General features: G+C 43.6%; 1 protein-coding gene across 1 annotated transcript in view; it reads right to left on the bottom strand.

Moving 5' to 3' along the window:
- Positions 1-830: 830 nt before the first annotated feature.
- Positions 831-15,793, bottom strand: part of gucy2f (guanylate cyclase 2F, retinal) — a 61,310-nt gene continuing 46,347 nt past the window's right edge. Inside the window, exons 14-18 of the mRNA XM_020520443.2 lie at positions 15,455-15,629; positions 12,333-12,431; positions 9,883-9,977; positions 7,015-7,100; positions 831-915 (exon numbers count right to left, since the gene is read on the bottom strand). Coding sequence (XP_020376032.2) covers positions 831-915; positions 7,015-7,100; positions 9,883-9,977; positions 12,333-12,431; positions 15,455-15,629 — 540 coding nt within the window. The remainder of the gene's footprint in view (positions 916-7,014; positions 7,101-9,882; positions 9,978-12,332; positions 12,432-15,454; positions 15,630-15,793) is intronic.

A 15,793-nucleotide genomic window follows, 5' to 3' on the forward strand; every position in this document is an offset into this window, starting at 1 on the left:
AGGGGTCTGAGGGGGAATCATGGACTTGATGTGCCCACGGTCCTCTGCTCCCCTGAATCAGCAGGGCAGTCTGCCTCATGCTGCAGTGCATTGTGGCGTACCCACATTGCCAGCAAATCTGGCATAGCTAAAGCTTGGGTGTTGCCATAAGATTGGTTACTTACTCAGCTTCCAGCTCAGAATGCTGAGCAGGAGCTAGTGTGAAAGCTGCTGTAGGTTATTCTTTAGGGTGCTAATGGGTGAATGAGGTGTAGGGAGCAAGGAGGGAAGATTTTGCCGCTGTTCAGGCAACATTATACAAGTTACTTTCATTGATTCTCCAGTGAGTTCTGCCCATAAGTGGTAGAAGAAGACAGTAGTGGACCTTTGATAGACCTGGCCAATTCATCATTTCACATTCTTCTTCTCGTCACTGTAGCAGATAAAACAAGGGTACACCATCCTCAGATACATAACAATTAGAAAGTCTCTCGGGATAAGGAACTTAAAAGCTGGAACGTATAATGTTTGGAAACAGAAACACAGTGGAGTATATTTGCTAACCAGAGTTGAAATCTGCATGGCAGCATAGCTTCATCAAACCTGCCATCGTCCAATAGCGTGGAGCAATTTAAGAGATACATGATCTCAGTCCCTCCCCCTGTCCTTTAAGTAGAAGAGCTTCATTCTGCTGTGCTGGGTGGAACAGAATTAAAAAGATCTGCTTCAATCTCATTATAGCGATGAGCTTCCAAGAGATTTAGCTGAGCTTCTTCAAAAAGCCCTTGGCTTTGACAGCAAAGGTGATTCCAGTGGGGCAGTGCTCTCCTTTGAAAATTCGCTCTGCTTGTTCAAGCCCTGTGTTTGTCAGCCTTCCTGTTTGCGTTCCTGAACATCATCGTAATTTCTTCTGTCACCATCTTCTGCCAGTCTTCCCTGTGGAAAGAATCAAAAGGGGAGAAGAAAATGAAACCAGAAAAAAAAAACTACTGCATTCAGAAACCAGGGCATAATACCTCACAGTGGCTGTAAACTGGAATCAAAATGGAACATGCTGCAAATACTCAGCAAGATTGTGGAGAGAGAAACATGACTGGCACTCCTGGATAAGGAATAGCAAGCACCTCCAGACTGATCAAACTGTCTCACTAGTACTTTTGGTTTTTCCCTCAATCAAGAGTCCCGTCCATTGGGATTTCCAAGGGGGTACCCATCCCATCCCCTGCATTTCTGCCCTGACTCCTTCTCTACCCGCTCAGTGTTCCTAGCTTCCATAGTTCAATGGACCATTATTCCAACTATGTCCCATTATGATGTTGTCACCAGGCATTCCAATCCTTTTCCTTTCAGCACACTGCTGGGACCATGCCAGTGGCCCAGCTCACTTCTCAATCACTCTTACCTTTCCCCTGCAGCCACCTGTGCAAGCAGAGCAGATACAATACCTTCCCTTCCTCCCTCCCTACCATGCAAGTCCCTACTGCACATAGGGTGATCTCCTGTACAGCGGGCAGCCCGAGCACAAGTTGCATGATTAGACCACCAGACTATCTCCGAAATTCCCATTACTCACCTTTTAAATTCTCCATCCCAATCTCCCACTGACCTCCCTGTCCTTAGATGGCTCAAACACTGAGGAGGAGATGGTGGTGGAAAGGTTACTAGAACTGAAAGTTGAGAAATCACCAGGTCCATGGCCCAGGCCAGGTGAGGAGTGGATGGAGGTGTTGGGGAGAAATATTGTATATCTGGTCCTGTGATTTCAGACCCTCCCCTTGACCAGGATAGGCTGAGTTGGACCCAAGGATAGTGAAGGAAATATGACTGGAAATTATGGAGTCAGTGGCCATATCCCTTCAGTCACACAGGGGTGGAGAACAGAAAATGTTGCCCCTTTGTTCAAAAAAAAGTGTAACGTTAAATCCTGTTTAACTCGGGCACAAGGGAAGCTACTAGAAATGGGAATCTGCTGATTATTACTTGGATTCATTGACGAAAGCAAACATGGAGATTTTAAGGACAAAAACATGCTTCACTCACTTTTATATGAGGTATCAGAGAAGTTTGATGAGGGGTTGATGTGGTGTACTTAGCCCACAAAGCATGCTTACCAGCAAGGGCGGGCTCACTGAGCTAGATTGAGCACCTCCTGCTGGTGGGTTTGAAAGTTGGAGGTGGGGAATCAGTCCAGCAGTTGATCTAACCACCACCTATCTCTGAGCTGTCAGAAATTCTACAGCGGATAATTTTTAGGGAAGGATATGGACTCCCTGCTATAGGAAAATGTTGAAAAAAGGTAATAAAACCCTTTTGAAAGAGATGCCACTCTTGGATGTTACATATCAATACAAATCCTGCACTATCAACATCCTAGGGTTATCATTGACCTGAAACTCAACTGGACTCACCACATAAACATAGTGGCTACAAGAGCAGGTCAGAAGCTAGGAATACTGTGGCAAGTAACTCACCTCCTGACTCCCCAGTGCCTGTACACCATCTACAAGGCACAAGTCAGGAGTGTGATGAAATACTCCCCACTTGCCTGGATGGGTGCAGCTCCAACAACACTCAAGAAGCTTGACACCATCCAGGACAAAGCAGCTTGCTTGATTGGGACTTGATCCACAAGCATCCAATCCCTCCACCACCAACGCTCAGTGGCAGCAATGTGTGCTATCTACAAGATGCACTGCAGAAATTCACCAAAGATCCTCACCTTCCAAACCCACAACCACTTCCATATAGAAGGACAAGGGCAGCAGATGCATGGAAACACCAACACCCTCAAGTTCCTCTCCAAGTCACTCACTATCCTGAAATGGAAATGTATCACCGTTCCTTCATTGTCGTTGGGTCAATATCTTGAATTCCCTCCCTAAGGGTATTGTGAGTCAACCCACAGCAGGTGGACTGCAGTGGTTCAAGAAGGCAGCTCACCACCATCTTCTCAAGGGGGCAACTTGGGACGGCAAGAAATGCTGGCCCAGCCAATGACACCCACATTCCACAAAATGAATAAAAGAAAATGATATACTTCACATGGCACAGGACAGAAAGAGGAATTAATCCGGAAGTAACCAGAAACTCTCCCATTGCTACCACAGCACAAAACATCACAGTTTAAAGAGAAAGTAAAGGAAATGCAATGAAAACCAAAAAAAAATTCCATTATACACATTGCAAATATTCACATGCACCAGTATCACACTACCTCAGTTACTCCTTCACTGCAAAGAGCTGCTGTGCTTTTAACCTTCTGTCCTCTGCAATGTCATCCAGTTGCAAACCGTGACCATTAATTCTGTGGAAAGTATTTAGGCAGCTGCAATAACTATTGTACAGTTGTATCCAATCATGGGACTCCCATCAGATATATGGGCCCACCAGCGTGGTGAATAAGGCAGTCGTATCAGCTATCATGCCCACACCTCTGCTTTGCTAATGTCTCAAACTTCACTCAGTCAAATGCCCTCTCAACCTGCAAAGCTGAGAATCATGGGTTTGAAATCCCATTCCAACGTTCAAGCACCTTAAAGAGGTTGGCATTCCAGTGTCATGCTGAGGGAGTGCTGCATTGTCTGAAGTACTGTCAGTGGGATGGAATGTTACTAGTATCCATCGTTGTTAGTATATCTTTTGGATGAGTTTTGCTACTACTTAGAAAGAAAACAGCAAGACAGTTCTAACCCCTGTCTTGGGCAATAGTTATCCCTCAACCAAATAACCAAATAATCCCAAAATCTGGTCTTTTATCACATTGCTTTTATTTTGGGAGCTTGCTGTGTGCATATTTGTTGTTGCATTTCCTACATGTCAGTGATCGCACTAAGATTTACAGTTATGTTCCTGCTGCATCTCCATGTCAAAAATAGCTCAACCTATCATGTCTTGTCATGCAGTATAAATTGGTGTTCCTGACCCAAGTTTGGTTCCTTGACCTGAACATTGCAGGATAAACAGCTTTGACTTAACAATGTTTAAACCACAGAGCTACAATACTGTCAGAGGAGGTATTTGCCCAGTGGTATTGTCACTACGCTGTTGAGCCCTGTTACTACCCTGGGGATCAGGGTTCAAAGCTAGCCTTGGCATCAAGGGAATTTGAATTCAATTTTTTAAAATATCTGGAATTAAGAGTCTAATGATGACATTGGAACCATTGCCAGACCTACAGCAATGTGGTTGACTCTCAACTTGCCTCTGGGCAGTCAGGGATCAGCAACAAATGCTGGCCCTAGCCAGAGACACCCAAGCCCTATGAATGGAAAATTGAACCAAAAATTCAAATCTATAAAATCTAGAGAACACAGCATGAGGAGGTGATTTGATCCTGTTAACCCACTCTATCATTTGACTAGATCACAGCTGATCTCCTACATCACTGCCATTTTCCCACATTATCCTGTGAAATTTTAATATCTAAAAATCTGCACTACCTGTATCTGTCTTGAATGTAGTCAATGATTGACCCTCCACAACATTCTGGTGTAGGAGATCCCGACGTATATACCAGCCACCGAGTGAAAAGAAAATTTCTCCTCATTTCAGCCTTGAATGGTCAACCACTTAGTCTGAAACAGAGTCCCCTGGGTCTTACTGTCCAGCCAGGGGAAACATCCTTTGCTCATTGACAATAGCATGCGATGTCAACTTTGAACAAACTACACGCCATATGAAGAAGCAACTTGTGGTGTGTACAGTGTCTGGGGTGTCCTAAAGAACTTTACAGCCAGTAAAATACTTTAGAATGCAGTCACAGTTACATTATGGAGAGAACATCCTGCAATTTGGAGAAAGCAAACTCTGACAAACAGCAATGAGATAAAAGAATACATGATCTGTTTTTTTAAAATTTATCTTGATAGAGGAATAAATATTGGTCAGGACAGAGGAAGGATTTAAAATGGGAACTGTGTAATCTGGTACTTCAACTGAAAGAGTGGACAGTGACTGGGGTTAACATCTCATCCAAAAGACAGCACCCCTGGTAGTGCAGCATTCCCTCAATATTACCCTGAGGGAATCAGGCTGGGTTATGTGCTCAGATTTTTGGAGTGAGACTTGAATCCACAGTCCTTGGAGGTTAGTGTGTAACCACTGACCAGCTTACTGGTGCTGGTCAATTGCCCATCTAACATGGTGGCTAGTTTACCTTCTCACAAGGTAGATGCTGCCCCAAGCAGAGGATATGAAACTCAAGGTACATATGGCACCGAGTATGAAACATATCAGCTTTAACTACGTGTTCAACCAACCCTTCCAGCAGTTAACCACATCGACAAGATTTCAAGTCAGAGACTTGGGGCTACAGCACATAAGTGTGGCTTCTTTGGCAGTAGTTTGGGATCATTGGGTCTCCCACTACTCCAGTGTACTGGAAAATAAAAGGCTGAATCGGTAATGCATCTACCTTCATTTAAAGTCTAATGAAAAATGTCTTTGATTTGTGCTGTAGTTTTGGCTACCTTCCTGCTGCACTCTATTTCTGCCACAAGGTGAGTATGGAGTTAGCATTAATGTGGTATCAGAAACTTTGATTCAAAAGCCATTGGATGACTACTTGGATAAAAATAGTGTACAAAGGGTATGGCGCTAGGCAACAATGTTTGTTTGAAGAGCAGACACAATGGGTTGAATGGCCTACTGTGATTCATGGTTGGAACCCAAATGGGCACCACACCAACCACAATTTCAAGATGCTAAATACTCCCAGTGAAAGCTGCAGCTCATTCACAGTGTTCTCAAAAATGTATCCATGATGACCAAAGGCAACTTCATTTCAGCCCCAACCATTAAGAGATATAGGAGCAGTAGACCATTCAGCCCATCGAGCTTAATCTTTCCACCTTTTGCCCTGTTCTTTAGAACTTCTCATCTCCATCAGTGATTTGCTTTGATTTATTATTCCTCTGCTTAACCTGAATTAATACGCAAAGCCCATGTAGCCTTTCCAAACCATCAGGTGCATTCAGCTTGTCTCTCACCTCAGAGATCTTGCTGTTTTATGACAAGATAGTGATATTCTTTGTAACTGCTCTTAATGTTGCCTTGCCAGCTCTGTCCTTGCCTGGCACTTGATGACCATGCGAAAGCATTTTGAGCTACTGCGAAAGGCAATGGGCCCAACTAAATAGAAACCATTCCAGAGATGAACCACCTCCATGTGATTTCACACTATAACCTTTCAGGAATGGGTCTAAATGTCTCCTGTATTCTTTTCAATTGCAACTCAAAACAGTAGCAAACAGAGCAGTATTATTCTTCTCTTAACCCTTGGGTGCTAACAGGACAAGAGATTTTCTCCCACTCCGCTCTGCTCCCAGGGCAGCATGGGGGCTCAGTGATCAGCACTGCTGCCTCACAGCACCAGGGACCCAGGTTCGATTCCATCCTCAGCTGACTGTCTGTGTAGAGTTTTCACATTCTCCCTGTGTCTGTGTGGGTTTCCTCTGTGTGCTCTGGTTTTCTCCTACAGTCCAAAGAAGGGCAGCTTAGGTGGATTGGCCATGTTAAATTGCACATAGTGTCCAGGGATGTGCACACTAAGTGGTTTAGCCACGGGAAATGCAAGATTACAAGGATAGGGTAGGGGGCTGGTGCTGGGTCTGGGTGGGATGCTCTTTGATGGGCCAAATAGCCAGTTTCCACACTGTAGGGACCCTATAGTTCCTTCACCTGCCAAAGGACAAGAGCAAGCCGACATTGTAGGTGTGCAAGTGTAGGCAGAAGAGCAATTGGTGTGGATACAAATGTTCTCTATGGCACTCAATCAATTCCAATGCATCCAGACTTTTATAAACATCAACAAAAGCAAACACTGAATACAATGCTGAGATGGGAATCCGTACTGACAGCTTCTAGGTAGAAGAGGGGACCCCAAGTCTGAAAGATTCTGTTGGAATCCCTTCATCAGAAACCTCTCAGTAACCAGTAATCTGTCCAGTTCATACTGCAACATTGTGCCATTCAACTTTTCGTGATAGCTTTCAACACAGAAAAGTGTCTCCTATCCTATTTTTGAGATCTCCTTACCCTGGTTTGATTGCTGGAGGCTCAGGTAAAGGAGCAGTAAAGTCATCTTTTCCGATAAGCCAATAGGTTTCTTCTATGCCTTTGCCCTGAAATAAGAACAAAGTCCAGATTTCCCACTGACTTAGCACAAGAACAGACCTTAGAAAATTGACCTGCATTAAGAGTTAAGCAGAGATCTGTCATGAACCTTTTCATAAGCTGACACTGCTCCAATGACAAAACTTGCACTGAAATAGCAACTTTAATTTTAAAAAGAATATGCAAAGGTATTCCACAGGAGTGCATTGAGTTAGTCAAAGAATGAGACTTTTTTAAAAATTCATTCACAGGACGTGGGAGTTGCTAGATGGACCAGCATTTATTGCCCATCCCTAATTACCCAGAGGGCAATTAAGAGTCAGCCACATTGCTATGGGTCTGGAGTCACATGTAGGCCAGAACCAGGTAAGAACAGCAGTGTCCTTCCTTAAATGTGAACCAGACAAGTTTTTAACTACAACCAACAATGCTTTCACAGTCATCATTAGACACTTGAGTCCTGGCTTTTATTCCAGAACATTGCCTAGGTCATGATAATAACATTAGGCCATCATCTCCCCTGTTAAAAAAGGTGATTAACCACTTGGTCATGGAGGCTGATTTTAACCAGCCCTTTAAAAGAGAGTAATGGTGGGACGGCATGGTGGCTCAGTAGTTAGCATGGCTGCCTCACAGCACCAGGGATATAGCTTCAATCCCAACCTTGGGTGACTGTCTGTGTGCAGTTTGCACTTTCTCCCTACGTCTGTGAGGGTTTCCTCCCACAGTCCAAAGATGTGCAAACTTGGTGAATTAGCCATCAGGACTGCAAGAATAGGGTAGGGGTCTGGGTCTGGTTGGGATGACCAGGTCTGGTTGACCACTTTGGAGGGTTGATGTGGACTTGATGGGCCAAATGGCCTGTTTCCACACTGTAGGGAAGTGATTCGATGAAATGTTTCACAAGAGAACAAAGGGACAAAAGGTTTGAAGACACAACCATTAACAGTGCGATAACTTTAGTGTAAAGGATTAAGTCAGACCATGTGATATGCTAATAAGAGCAAACATCATCACAGGAAGTGAAGTAATGTGACATGCTCTTTCTCTCCCATCAACTTTGAAATGTTAACTTTGCTTTCCACCATGGGTTTCCAATCTCCACAGTTTGTTGTTGCTGCAGATTGTGTGAAGTGTATCATAGTTTGCATCTTTTAGGAGTAAATGAATGATATTTGAAGAAGAGATAAATGCAGGGAGAAGTTTCAGGCTGCTCCAGTAAACAGCGGGTATGAACGAAATAGGCTGTAACATTCTGAAACATATAAACAAAAGATGCCAGAAATACTGAGAAGTTCAAAAAGTGTCTGTGCGGAGAAACAGAGTGATTCAAGCTTTCAACATTCTATGTTCTTCTCCTCATCCCATCTGGATCCAAGCACTGATATAATCTGTAGATGTGTTTAATCAGTGAAAATGCTGTATTATTGGGTCGGTATGGATTTGTTGGGCCGAAGGGCTCGTTTCCACACTGTAGGGATTCTATGAAGTCTATGAAGTAAGCAGCACTGTGTAATTCAGTGTAAACTGTGAATGTGTTTTGCTAACTATGTATAATCTGTAAGTATTCTCAGAACCACAGAGACCCCACAATAGAATAAAAGGCATTGAAGAATATGATTACTCCACACTGTTCCAGTTAAGGATCCAGAACCTTACAACAGGCTAAATAGCCTCCTTTCATGCTATGATTTCATTATTTGACAATTGTGCTGGTTAAATGAAAATATAAGTGTTGAACAATTTATTAGGTGCTTTATATTCTTGCTTTTCTGCCATTGCCACCTATGAGTTTGTGTTTCAAAGGAAAATCGGACATAGCCAATATTGGTGCAAAAATACTTGAGTCAAAATTTTCCATCTTATGCTCATCAGGACAAATGCAAGAATGCCAAATTTCAAATAATCACAATTTATACTACAGGAGCAATGCATGCACATTATTTGAGGCATTGCCATGAAGAAATCAACAGGGCATTTGGCCCCTCGAGCCCAAGGTAATTTTTTTTAAGAAGTGCAAGGCTTGAATATATCCCAGAGATAGTAAGAACTGCCGATGCCAGAGTCAGAGATAACACAGTGTGGAGCTGGAGGAACACAGCAGGCCTGGCAGCATCAGACGAACAGGAAAGTTGACGTTTCGGGTCGGGACCCTCCTTCATTTTCTGAAGAAGGGTCCCAACCCGAAACATCAGCTTTCCTCGAATATATCCCGTTTGTTTGCAGAGCACAATTCCTACTTTTGAATGGCTGTCAGTTTTAGCAGATGTAAATGAGTCAAATTGTGCACCCAACTGATTACCTTTCATTGATTGTTAATGGAGGTAATAGTGCACTCGGGATTATTCAGCAAGTATTGTCTAATCACAGAATAAGATCAAGCAGTAGATGTCATGTCCTGGGTTTTGTAAATGCAGGAAGGTTGAGTACAGTCTGTATGCTACCCATTACAAACAACTGAAAGAATACCATTATCAATAAACACTGCTACAACAGCAGTCACTGAAAGAGACAAATGTCTATTTGGAAATCCAAGCTACCTGGATGGATCTAAGATACCTGCTGCTCATTGATGGTGCTGGTCTCTTTTACATCAAAGCTGAGGGGTTTTCTTTTGTGAATAACAAGGTCTGTAGCTGGTACCTTAATACTGCAGACTGCTGCAGGTAGCAGAAAATAGTTCAATCCCCAACATGTACATCCCCCACTTTGCGAAGTGAAATACATTGTAATTCCTGGGGCTTACTAAGATGCAATGTTTGCAACTTGTGGAGAAATGATTTCCCTCACCTTCAGCTCAGTTTTCCCTCGAACCTGTATTCGATAACCTTCATTTAAACTCCGGAGGATCCTCACAGTGGACTGATTGACATGAATTCGATAAGCTGCAATATAGAAACATGAGTGTTTGGCCACAAGTAAATAGCGAGCAACAAATACTCTTCTTCTTACAAGACTCTTGTCAGGCTGCTTGGAAAGAAACAGACTGCATTTATATAGCATCTTTTTGTGGGAACTCAAGTCGTCCCAAAGCACGCCACAGCCACAGTGAGGTACTGTGTGCAATGTGGTCACTGTTGTACATGGCAACCAGTTTTGTAGAAAACACGGAGAGAAATTAGCTTAAAGAGCAAACAGTCCATTTTAGTGCTGTCGGATGAGGGATAATTATTGACTTGCAGACCACCTTCTCGCACCCTTCCCCACCGACTTTGCTCTGAAATCCACAGGATCTTTTACATGCTCTCGATAGGGCAGACAGGGTGTTTGTTTAATGTCTCCCCTGTGAAATAAACCAGACTTTGCAATTACTGCAGACCTCCTTCCTTTGCTAAAGATATCAATGTATCAGTTGGGCTTTTGTGACAGTCTGCCCAATCCATGGCTGGGTTTTACTGACTGCAATTTTTTTTACAGCTAGAATTTTTCTGGAAAGTGGGATTGGAACTCACATTCTCTGAATTGTTTGTTTAGTAATGTGACCACAACACTATCTTAGCTCGATCGTGATGGACCAGAGCTCTCCCATTAATCTTCTTTATAATAGTATTTCTGAATGAATGATGATGAATGAATGATGATGAAATTTTTAGCTCACGGTCTTATGTTCTGATTGGTGAGTTATTTCCCCCGATATGAACCATTGATCTCAACACAGTCCCAATGGCCCACACCCACTCCCAGTAGACTCCACTCATTTCCAATGACTCCCACATATTTCTAATAGAGCCCACTGATTCCCAATGGCCCCCACTCATTCCTCATGACCCACACCCATTCCCAAGAGACCCACTTATTTCCAATGACGCCCACACATTTCCAATAGAGTCCATTCATTCCCAATAACTCCCACTTATTTTCAATAGCCCGTACCCATTTCCAATATATTTTCAATACCTACCCAGCCATTCACATTGGCCCCTGCTCACTCCCAAAGGCTCCCACTCATTCCCAATAGCCCCCACTCATTCCCAATGGCTCCCACTCATTTGCAATGTTCCTCATGTGTTCTCAGTGGCCTCTACTCACACCCCAGTCACTGGTAGGGAACACAAGTGCTCATTTCTCTTTAAGGGACAGATTTTTGTAGAGATCTGGGAAACCTTTGTGACTCGTTAAAAATGGCATGCGGATGTTGATGCAGAAATCCTGTCCCATTTCTGGCTGATCCAATTTTTGCTCAGAGAGATTTGAGTTGTGGTACAATTTACACAGAACAGAACCACTAACTCTGCAGGACCAACTGAACTTAGCACTAAGTTCAAACACACCCACTTTAGTTCCTCCAAGCGCATTAAACTGCAGTGTAGGAGTTGTGAATCAATGGAGTTGACATAAATACTTGGATGGGCAGATAAGGTCTGTTTAATTGCCATGATCAAAAATGTGTTTTAAATCCTCTGTTCTTTAAACATGAAACAAAAACAAACTAAATTCGTCAGTAGACTTAATAACATTACAGTCCATTTGGTATAGGTTGATCCTCAATGAGGGAATTCCAAGATTGTGACCAGCTGTATTTCAAAGTCAAGATGGGGAAAAGTTTAGAGAAAAACTTGCAGGTAATGTCATTTGCATCTATCTAGTGTTCTTGTTCCTGTAAATGGTAGTGGACATTGATTTGGAAGGGGTCATCTACTTGAACATCTGATCTGTGAGCTAGAAGTGGAGGAATGGGAGTAATTAGATAGCTGTTTCATGAAACCAGTACAGGTACAATTGGCTGAATGGCCTCCTTGTACACATATGAAGCTACTGATACAAATGAGAAAGCAAGATGTCCAATGGAAGGGGTGAAAACATGTTTAAAGTGAGAATAATAATCAGAATAAAACTCTCCCCATCCCACTCTTTCTTTGGCAGCATCAGACATTATTCTTACCCATAGATTGAAATCCCTACAGTATGGAAGCAGGACTTTTGGCCCATCAAGTCCACACCACCCTTCTGAAGGGTATCCCACCCAGACCCCTACCTCCTACCCCCCAAACTCCCTACTCTATTCCTATAATCCTGCATTTCCCATGGTTAATCCACCTAGCCTGCACATCCCTGGACATGACGGGACAATTTAGCATGGCCAATCACCCAACATGTACATTTTTGGACAGTGGGAGGAAACCCAGACCACCTGGAGGAAAAGCATACACGGGGAGAATGTGCAAACTCTACACAGCCACATGAGGGTCCTTGGTGCCTTCGCCCCCTCCCCCATCCCCGATAGACTCAATAGTACTTACGCAGGCTTGTAGATTCCATGCGTGAAGCTGTGTTGATCGTATCTCCAAAGAGACAATATCTGGGCATGGTGAGTCCCACAACTCCTGCCACACATGGCCCTGTAAGGGAGGCAAGATGGGAAAGGATGAAAGTTTTTGTTATCTTTGTGAAGACCGCACTCTGAGCGAGCAAGGCTAGTACCACAATGTCTAGATCTGGTGGCCTTGAAGAACTTGTTTCCCACTCCATGCTTGTGTTAAAAGAGGCAACTGTGGAATTTTGTACAAGGCAGCCGCATGTGAAAAAGAATTAAGGCCTTCCAATTCTTTTGTAACACCTTTAAACTCTCAGGATGTTGCGAAGCTCTTTACTGCAAGTGGAATATCTTTGAATTGTAATCACTGCTGTAGTATGGAAAACCCAGCAGCTAATTTGTACACAGCAAGCACCCACAAACAGCCGCGAGGTAGGAATTTCAAATCTGCTCTTTTAGGATGCTGTTTAGAGGATAAAGATTGACTGGGACACCAGCTGAATGCACCTGCGCATCAAGATTGTATCATGGCATCTTTTATATCCACTTGAGAGGGCATATGGGATTTCAATTTAATGAGAAATTGATACTGATCAAAATGCAACACTCAAATAAAAGCAAAACACTGAATGCTGGGGACCTGAAACTGGAAGTGCAGGTGCTAGAGCAATTCAACTGGTCTGGCAGTGGAGACAGAAATAGAGTTAATGTTTTGAGTATTGAGAAGTATCATGGAATTCATAGAGTCCCTACAGTGTGGAAACAGGCCATTTGGCCCAACAGGTCCACACTGCCTCTCTGAAGAGCATCCCAACCAGACCCATTCCCCCAACCCTGCATTTCCCATGTCCAACACACCTAACCTATCCCTGGGCATGATGGGCAATTTAGCATGGCCAATCCACCTACTTTGCACATCTTTAGATTGTGGAAGGAAACTGGAGAAAACCCATGCAGACATGGGGAGAATGTGCAAACTCCACATAGACAGTTGCCTGTGGCTGGAATTGAACCTGGGACCCTGGTGCTGTGAGGCAGCAGTGCTAACCACTGAGCCACTGTGCTGCCCCCACCCCCAACACAGCTGAGCCACCCTGTGCCCTCATTAAGTCTGTTTCTCACTCCACAGATACTGCCGGTCCTGCTGAGTTTCTCCAGCACTTTCTGTTTTTATGATATTCCAGTCCTCCATCAGTGCTAGCACTAGCAGCCCAGAATTTATATTCATGTTTCCAAAGTAGCATTTGAATGCATGAAGTTTGAACTGAGAGATCTGAGTCCTACGCAACGGAACCCTGAGTAAAAGAAAGATTTAGAGGGATATGGGACAAATGCAGGCAAGTGGGATTAGTTTAGTTTGGGAACGTGGTCAGCATGGACGATTTGGACTGAAGGGTCTGTTTCCATGCTGTCTGACTCATGGACTCTGTAAATGACGATAAATTTTGAGTCTTATTGAAGCTAGATTTTCACTTGATTTTTATCCGACCCTATACATAAACTGAGATTTTTGCTTCCATTTTAACTCTGTGTGGCGTAGGGTAATGGTGTGGTGAGGCCAAGGAGAGATTTTAACTTGCAACCCTCAATTCCATATCCAGCCCTGCACTTCCACTTAAACTCACCATTGGACAGTGACTGCTCAGAGGATGGGAGTGAAAATTCAGACATTATCATGACTTTTTTTCTTTAGTTGTTCACAGGATGAGGGCATTGTTGGCTAGGCCAGCTTTTATCTCCCATTCCTAATTGCCCAGAGGGCAGTTAAGAGTCAACCATGTCGCTGTGGGTCTGGAGTCACATGTAGGCCAGACCAGGCAAGGATGGCAGTTTCCTTCCCTAAAGGACATTAGTGAGCCAGATGGGTTTTTCCTGAAAAATCGACAATGGATTCATGGTCATCATTAGACTCTTAATTCCAGATATTTATTGAATTCAAATTCCACCATCTGCCGTGGCGGGATTTGAACCCAGGTCCCCAGAACATTATCTGGGTCTCTGGATTAACAGTCCAGCGATTATACTACTAGACCATTGTCTCCCCGATTCCAAGGGACATGGGACTCCTGAGGCCCATAAGTGGCGAGCAGGGGAAGGACGGCTAGCCAAGAGACTGATGGGATTGGAGTGTAGCCATGGAAGGTGCAAGGTTGCCTTGTGAGGTTTAGGGAAGTAAGTCTGCACCCTCCTGGGTCATAAGGGCATTACCACACATTGCTTTTGATATGGAACGCTCTTCAAAACTCAGGATGTCACAAAACCGTTTACAGTCAGTGGAATACTTTTGATGTGCTGGATACCTAGTGACCAATTTGTACACAGCAAGCTCCCATAAACAGAGACAAGAATTTCCAGACAGACGCTGTGAAGCTGTCCCTGCTATCTCCTAATTCTGACCACCTCTACCTCAGAGGATTGCGAATCCTCAGTCTTTGAGTATATACAATGCAGACTGATACTTTTTTGGGTACATCGAGGATTAGTGGATATTGGAATAACGCAGGAAGATGGAGCTCAGGTGAATTCTAGACCAAACTGAAGGGGCTGAATGGTCCACTCCTGCTGCCAGATGTCAGGTCAAAATAAAAGATAGGGACTTAATTCCATAATTAACTATTGGTGGTTAGGGGATGCACTTTGTGCAGTAAAACTGTGTGAAAAAGGAGTGGGAAAGGCCCCCCCACATCATTTTCATTTCCTCCTCTGGTGGAAAATAGATGGAGGTTAGTTGTGGAGGGATTAGGGGGTAGCAGAGATAAAATCAACACTTGCAGAATCACAGACTTATTCTGGTGTTGAATGAGGCCATTCAGCCCATCTGTGTCTGCACTAGCGCTTTGAATGACCAATATGATTTAACACTGTTCTCTGACCATTCTCTGAAAACTTGAATATCGTTCCTATTCAAGTAATCATTGATTGCCCTCTTGTATTTCATTTTGTTATATTATTAATTACCAATATTATTTATTACTAATTAACATTGATGTCCTGTTCCACTCAGTGGGATTCCAAAATTTATTCCTGAGAAAGTTTCTCCCAGGACATCCCAGGATAGTGATAACTCAGGCATCACATTGTCAAACAGTTCTGAGCAGACGCGCTCACCTGAATGCATCCCTATCCTTATCCTGATGGGGACATCAGGCATGTGTCTCATTTTGAAGGTACCCACTGAGCTGAGGATGGCCAAGGACATATTGGCTATCTCAGCAGCATGCTTATTGCCATTTCTCTTCGGGAGACCTGATGCCACCATGTAAGCGTCACCAATGGTTTCGACCTGAAAGCAATCAAAGGAAATATCATCATTTATATAATGATCCAGCAGACCGCAAATGACTCGTTTATTCCCAAGTATTACCATGTCACCATTAGCAGCCATGTCTTCAGCTACATAGTGCGCCTAAGCTGTGGAATTTCATGCCACCCCCACCTCCTCCCCCT

Source organism: Rhincodon typus, chromosome 6, assembly GCF_021869965.1.
Source record: "Rhincodon typus isolate 14 chromosome 6, sRhiTyp1.1, whole genome shotgun sequence".
Lineage (NCBI taxonomy): Eukaryota > Metazoa > Chordata > Chondrichthyes > Orectolobiformes > Rhincodontidae > Rhincodon > Rhincodon typus.